At 39.1% G+C, this 8087-nt stretch overlaps 1 protein-coding gene across 1 annotated transcript in view; it reads left to right on the top strand.

Moving 5' to 3' along the window:
• The first annotated feature begins 5860 nt into the window (after positions 1 to 5860).
• Positions 5861 to 8087, top strand: part of prkcaa (protein kinase C, alpha, a) — a 153779-nt gene continuing 151552 nt past the window's right edge. Inside the window, exon 1 of the mRNA XM_061722239.1 lies at positions 5861 to 6192. Coding sequence (XP_061578223.1) covers positions 6026 to 6192 — 167 coding nt within the window. The 5' untranslated portion in view covers positions 5861 to 6025. The remainder of the gene's footprint in view (positions 6193 to 8087) is intronic.

Genomic DNA, 8087 nt, shown 5'->3' with positions numbered 1-8087 from the left:
GTGATGGTGTCCTCCAATCAGATGCTGGTTTAAGCTCTTATTGATTGAGTACAAAGGTCACAAGTCCTGCAGGTTTGCTTAAAGTTGATTTATAACTTTGATTTGGTCTCAGTGTCCTGAGAAAGCTCATCAGTTAAAGCGGTGACACAACAATAATGACGAACACTTAAAGCACCTGGATGCACATTTGCAAATGCGTTACTGCTCACATGCAGGAACTTCCTTCATGGTTAGATTGAACTGTGCAGATACACAGCATTGTTTGAATAAAACTTTCTTACACTTGAAAAGTCTGACTATTTCATATAATTATTTTGCTTTTCATCAGTGGATGTTGAGTCGAGCTCACATTACGTGATTTTGAAGAACAGCAGTTCAGGTTTATATAACGTAAATTATTGTGTAAATATTTGTCTGTCCAGCAAGACAGACTGTGATGGTGAGGCTGCTCTTCAGGTCAGCGACCTTTACAGGAATTAACGCGGGTTTGTTGATGCAGCACTTTCCTGTGGAAGTTCAAAGTGATTTACATCAAACCAGGGGAAAGAAACAGCATGGGAACATTAAAAAGAGATGATCCAACACACTGTGTCAAAATACACTAAAAACAAGCAGTAATAAAACAAACATTGAACTTTATGAAAGAATCGGGTTAATGTATAACGGCAATATTTTGCTTAAAATCTCAATGTGTATAACCTTTGAATCCAGACAACCGCCTTAAAAGATACAAGAGAACACAGCTGAGCGCATTCTTAGAGGAAACTTTGGAGAACTCAAATGGGAAATTGTGGGAAAAAGTTCTCTCCGTACTTTAGTGAATTGTGCCTTTCCCAAATGCATTAAAACACTGCACATGCTGAGCCTCTGAGGAGGAAACGTGAACATTTCTAGGACATTAAAATATGATTGTGAACGACATGAACTCCGCAGATGGAAAATATCATACATGATCTGTTTGTACAGCTAGAAAATTAAAGCCTGCTGTGCATATTTATCGAATTATGATACACAAAGTTGTACTGAAACCTGACCGATATGATTGTAGCAGTTGTAGTCATAATAGTTGTATTGTCCTACAGCGGGGAAACAGAAAAAAAATAATCTGGCAAACATTCATGTTACTATAGTTTCATTCATGTTTGATATGTTTAAAGCAGGCCTTTTAACCCTGAATTGTAATAAGCAGGCGTAGCTTATGGATGGATGAATGAATATTTACAGCTGCATCATTCTGACACACCATATGGATTTCTATCAAGTTATTGTTTGAATAACTTTGAATATTGAAAATATTCAGCTGAACAAACCCCCCCAAACAAATCCACATGGCACTATACACACCTCCAGCGCCTTTTTTCTATGTGTTTTGTGAAACTGAAAATGACAGAAATTGCATGTGATACAATAAAATGACAAATGTTGCAACCAGTAGCATAACATAATGGTGATAGGGCCCAGTGCAAACACACACACACACACACACACACACACACACACACACACACACACACACACACACACACACACACACACACACACACACACACACACACACACACACACACACACACAGCTGAGACTTACGGCACAACAAGAAAAAAAACGAACCAGTAACCATAACCATTTATTCTACCAGTGTGCTCAATCTCTCAATTTCTGGTCTCAATTTGAACAATATATAGTGTCTAAAATCAAGATAAACATCTCAATTGACTGTAGGAGTGTGATATTTTATTTTGTCCATGAAGAAAATGACATCACTTTTATTAGAAACCTGTTCATTCTGTATGGCAAATTTCACATACACAAATGTAAATACTCCAAAACTCCACCCCACTTTAAAGGTTTCTTACTTGAGTTTAAAGAGTGCATTAAATCCCTTAAACTAATTGACACCAAACAAAGTATAACATCCACCGATATATACGAGGAGTTTTTTAAAAAGATGAATACTGTATTTACATTTTACTTATTTATTTTTTCATTCACATTTTTTTTTCTTTTTCATATTTTATTTATTCACTCTTTGATGTGTCATTCTCCCTACTTCTGTTAAGTTTGCTGGAATTTTATATATATTTTTCTTGTTACATATATATTGGAGCACTTGTCTGATCTTTGTATAGAACTTCTTCTCAATGAAAAAAAAGGTAGCCTATTACAGTAAGGTGATTGGACTATTCCATTCACAAAAACCTTTTCTTTTTTTATCTTCTCCCTCCTTCCGGCGCAGCTGCAGCAGTTGCACCGCCGATGTTTACGCCTGTGGTTGCAATGATCAAATAAAATGAGCAGTTACAGGACAACACAATTTCCTCTGTCAGTGAAGTAACTCAGTTCTACTCGAAGTTTTTTTTACTTTTTTTTTTTTTTTACAATTCATATTTCATTACTTATATTTTTAATGGGCAAACATTTCCATCAATTTCATTTTCCATTATTTTATGTTGTTATTTTCACCTCTTTTTTGAAACGATAGATGGAAACTGTGCTGGAATGATAAAACATGGCCTTGTTTTTAAAAAAATCTAATGACCACTGCAGTGGTCATTAGATTTTAGATTAGAACATGTTTGGATCAAATCACTTGTAATTAATAAATTCACATGACAGTTTATCAGTCCGGTTTTCAATCCTCCTCTGCTTTAACTGTTACATTTGTAAATTAAAATGCATGTTCTTGCATCTATTTTTGTCATTACGTTTCTGTTACTTCCTTTTCTCCCATTTATTGTTCTATGAACTAATGCAATCAAAATATGTAATACACCGTTTTTGCACATGATGTCGCCGCAATCCTGTATTCCTCCAGCGGGACCAGAGTCCTGCTCCCTCCCACAGCAGATGCTGCTGAGTGACATCAGTCTGAGTGAAGGCTGATTCATGGTTCCGCGTTAAGTCGACGCAGAGCCACGCCGTAGGGTTCGCCGTAGCCTACGGCGTAAGCTCTGCGTTGGTGTAACGCGGAACCATAAATCAGCCTTGAGTGAGAAGGAGGAAGAGCGGAGTAGTGGCAAGTTACACAAGTACATACGAGCTTCACCGGAACATGTGTCTTCATAATAAATCTGAACAGAACTATTTAGGAATTGTATTGGCGTGCCTGAGAAGAATATATTTAAAAGAAGCAAACATCTTATTATAGATAAGGCCAAAGAATATGGGCTTCAGGTATGTTTTTAAATTACTGGGGCAATGGGACCTGAAACAAGACTTTACAGAGAAAACTGAAAAGCCAAGAAACCTATACAATTAAAAAAAATTACTTTGGAGCAATTAAAACATACATCACTTATTGTACTAGTCGGTTCAAATAATGATTAAAAAAACAATAATAAGGGATAACCATAGACCCACAACACAAGACTTAATGCATGTAGAAACTTACATTACTCATTTTTTATGCCTTGATTTAAGTCTGTGCATGAGTTAAGTCTTATTTAACTACATTTCATTAAATTAAATAACTAGATTTAAATCTCTAAATAAAAATGGAAGCATAGTAGTTTCTACTTGTGTTTAATAACACATGAAAAGGCCACCACATGAGATGTCTTTCCCTACAGGGTGGATTACGAACCAACAACTCAGCAGGCTGTTTCCATGTTTTCAACATCTAAGCTTTTTTCTCATATTTAATCTTACATAAATTTGACTTTTCGAGAAGACAGGATCTTCTATCAAAGATGCTATTTTTGCAGCCACAGAGAATCATTAAAGGGGACCTATTATGAAAAACACGTTTTTTCTTGCTTTAACATATATAAAGTGGTCTCCCCTCAGCCTGACAACTCAGAGAAGGAGGAAAGCAACCAAATTCTGCAGTGTCTGTACAGCCGCCCGGATGAGCCGTCCAGTGTGATGTGGCTTCTACGAGCCGTTCAGATTCTGCTCCCGTCGTTACGTAACCAAAATGCAAACCACGACCACAACTAAACACGTGTCCTAACTGCATGCGAGCGTCCGAATATCGCGTAGCACTGCGTGACATCTGACGCTCTCTGTCCATCTCCCTCCAGCCAGCTGCCACTTTATTGAGGTTTTTGTAGTGAAATGACGAGGTATCATAGAGATAACTTCTCATTTCAACTAACTGGATCAGCCGTTCCTCATCCATGACTGTTAACCGGTTTTCAACGTGAGTGACAGGAAGAAAATAGAAGCAGGGTGTTCGACAAATGTTCAGCTTAAAACGGCGCGCTGCGCAGCGCTGCGTTGCTGCGCCGCTGCATCGCTGCGGCCAGTTAGGAGAGTCCAATAGAAAATAAAGCAATGGAATTGATTTTGTTACTGACTGCGTTTACATGCAGTCAATATCCCTTTTAAAACCCGAATATTGGCAATAACCCGAATTTGCACGGCCATGTAAACACCAATAAACCCTTTGAATAACCCGAATTTGCTTTTTAAAAACCCGAATATGACCCCTGGGTTACTCCTTTTAAAACCCGAATATTCGGTCATGTCATCAAAGGTCATCAAACGGGATATCCCGATCAAACGGAACAGGAATTTGTTTTCTGCACATGCTCTGTTCACAAGGAATCCTGGTCTTTTGAGTCCAGGACGTACTTATAAACACAGCGAAACGCAAGACCACGCCACACTTTTGGAGTGAGGAGGAAACTAATCATTTTATAAATGTAATGAAGGATATGAACATTTTGGCATTTGTAGACGGTAGAAAGTACCGGGATAGCGAGATTTACAAGAAGGTGAGCGAAAAGTTGCGCGAAGCAGCATTTGTTTTGAATTTGGATACAGGAAGAAGAAGCGGAAATGACGGTTATTGCGTCATGATGTTCTCCGCGCGTCGCTGGTTTGATCGAGATATCCCAAATGATTAATTACCATGTAAACGGAATATTCCCAATGTTTCAGTAACCGGAATATTAGCAATAACCCGAATTTTGACTGCATGTAAACGTAGTCGTTGCCTCCCCGCCCACTCAGAATCCAGCATAGATAATGAGGTTAGAGAATGGGAAGATAAAGACATGGCTCAGAGGCTGAATTTCTAATTTATTTAGCAAAAACAATCAAAAGCTTGTTTTTAAGACATTCAAGGCCTTTTTCAAAATAGACATTAGATCCCATAATACAGGGGTCGGCAACCCGCGGCTCTAGAGCTGCATGCAGCTCTTTAGCGCCACCCTAGTGGCTCCTGGAGCTTTTTCAAAAATGTTTCACCTTTTTTTCCCTTTTTTTTCCCCCTTTTTCTTCTTTTTTTCTTCCTTTTTTTCTCTTTCTTTTCTCTTTTTTTCTCTTTTTTTTTCCTTTTTTTCTTTCTTTTCTTGTTTTTTTTTGCTTTTTTCTTCTTTTTTTCCTTTTTTCTTCTTTTTTTCTTCCTTTTTTTCTCTTTATTTGTCTTTATTTTCTCTTTTTTCTCTTTTTTTCTTTCTTTTCTTGTTTTTTTTTCTTTTTTCTTCTTTCTTTCCTTTTTTCCTCTTTTTTTTCTTCCTTTTTCCTTTCCTTTTTAATCTCAACATTTGAACTTTTTTCTCGAGATTGTACTTCAACATTAATCTCAACATTTTTACTTTTTTCTCTAAATATGGACTTTTTTCTCCACATTTTGACTTTTTTTTCGACATTTCTCCTTTCACCATTTGTCTTCATTCTAAGGTTTATACAAGACCTTTCATTTTTTGCGGCTCCAGACATATTCGTTTTTTGTGTTTTTGGTCCAATATGGCTCTTTCAACATTTTGGGTTGCCGACCCCTGCCATAATAGGTCCCCTTTAAAATATTTTTATGACAGCAGGGAAGGACGGACTCTTATTGTGAAGGCTGGGCCCGGAAGCAGCATGGCTCTGCGCGGCTGGCTGACGGCGGAGCGGCTGTCAGTCCGGAGCAGCGCTGCAGCCACAGGCGGGGGAAGCCCTCACACAGTAGTACAGTGTCTCCGCTGCAGACCGCACTCTGCTGGCTCCGAGCTGGGGGCAGCGCGTCTAAACGGACCGAAAACCACTCAAACATCGCCCACAAAAGCTGCTGCATTGATTGGTGTCTTAAGGAGACATGGCCGATAAAAGTTTGAACGAGTCGGTCACCGCGGACCCGGCGAACAGGTTCGCTCGGAGAGGCGCTTTGAGGCAGAAAAACGTCTTCGAAGTCAAGGACCACAAATTCATTGCCAGATTCTTCAAGCAGCCGACTTTCTGCAGCCACTGCACCGACTTCATCTGGTAAGTCTGCAGCCTCCACCCCTGACTGCTGCCTGTTGCATATCGGATAACTTCAGTCGAGCAAACGCTCCTCAATGATGTAACAACTTCAGATTTACTTTCCCCTCCGAAAACGCCAGTCCCTGCACTTTTGAAAGACTGTCTCACTTACTGAGACTATGAAAACAGGAGTGCCCTAACTCTGGCAGTATTCTTCCGAGAGCTCCTCTTAAAGATCCCAATATTACAATGTTTTCCAACTATCATATGGGTGGAGTTAGCCAGCTGTGTGTTATTACTGTGGCCTTGGAAATAACTATTAATTCTGCAAATGGAAAAGCAGCAGATGAATCATGAAAACTGAACTGAACTCAACTGAACTCGTTTCATAGAAGAAAATTCCCAGTTAAATTAAATAAATCATTTTTGTGGCATTAAAGTGATGACAGGACCCCCTTGTTAGAGCCCCCTCACTAGCTGCTAGAATCAACTAAAACCCACTTCTCAGAGGGTTTTTTCCTGATGTACACACAACTGCAATCCAGCTGCTTATGATTGGGCCTGGTCAAAGTATTTAGATGAGTAATAAGATCTGAATCTTGTTACTCGGCCGAAGCATTAAATTGGCTCGCTCTAACTGGATAAAACTGTAAATGCAGAAGCTGAAACAAGGAAACAAGATTTATTGAGGGAAATTCTGCAAGTTCCTTTCATAATTAGTCCAACTTCAAAAGGCCGTAATCTACCCTATAAGACCTTTCACATGCTTTTCAGTTGACACACACTGGCCTGCACTGACACACTTATGCTTCTATGTTTACTTCCATTTAGCGGCAGGCTGCCAGAAATATGACAGGAAAAGATGACAAAACATAGATCTCTGAACACTTCATCAAAACTGATCACAGTAGATTACTATGTAGATTATTACAGCAATGTTCAAACTACTATTTGTGATTATTATTATTTTTTTTTTCAACTTTTGTTGAGTCTTCATAGTTGCATGTTTTTGTTTTGATGTCAGTGTGAATGAACTTGCAGACAGTTTGGTGGAATTCCACTCATGTTTGCACTCCTCTGCTGTTGGAGGTGGGTGTGTCATTCCAGGTCCTTTCGTTGTTGACACAGGTATCATTAACAGGTTCACATGCTCACCTGTTACCTACTGACAACCACTCCTTAGTGCAAACAACATGCTCAACATGACAGGAGACTTAAAGAGAAGCGAGTTGTTATTTTTCACGAGAACACGTCGGCCAGAGCTTCTTCGTGCGGGCTATTGAAGATGATGATTATTTCATGATACAGCGACTGATCAAAAACACATTTTCCACATGGCCAAAATATAGGTTTACACCTGAATCCAGTATCTATATGTGACTGTGGAAAACACACCTCCAAATCCACTGGTGCACATCTGCAGTTTTATCTGTCACTGATTAATTAGCGTTGTCCTAACTACAATAGCAGGTGTGCTTTTGTGCTTCAACTGATCCAAATGATCTTGGATATAATAATAATAATAATAATAATAATAATAATAATAATAATAATAATAATAATGGCCCTAAGCAGGTAACAATGGGTTAATTAATTAGCAGGAATTAATAGTGTCTGAAAAAGTATGTACTGCACTTCACCGCTCCTATGAAAATGACGAGGGGACGTGGCGACAGGTGCTGCTAATCAAATGTATTTGATGAGTTGATTATCCGCAGGTGTGAGCACCTTTTGCATCAACCTGGTTGTAAGGCCATTTCTAAACAACACAGTGTGAGAACGGTAATTCACAACAAGTGATTGAGAGACACCCGAGAGCTGCAGTCCTCAGCTCGGCGGCGGCGCATTCACAGAAAGACTTGACACGTACGGCTTAACAGGAACGATTACAGCTGTTAAAGCAGAACTGGACAGCG

The sequence above is a fragment of the Cololabis saira genome, chromosome 1, assembly GCF_033807715.1.
Source record: "Cololabis saira isolate AMF1-May2022 chromosome 1, fColSai1.1, whole genome shotgun sequence".
Taxonomy (NCBI): domain Eukaryota; kingdom Metazoa; phylum Chordata; class Actinopteri; order Beloniformes; family Belonidae; genus Cololabis; species Cololabis saira.
This window is presented reverse-complemented; position numbering and strand designations above follow the sequence as displayed.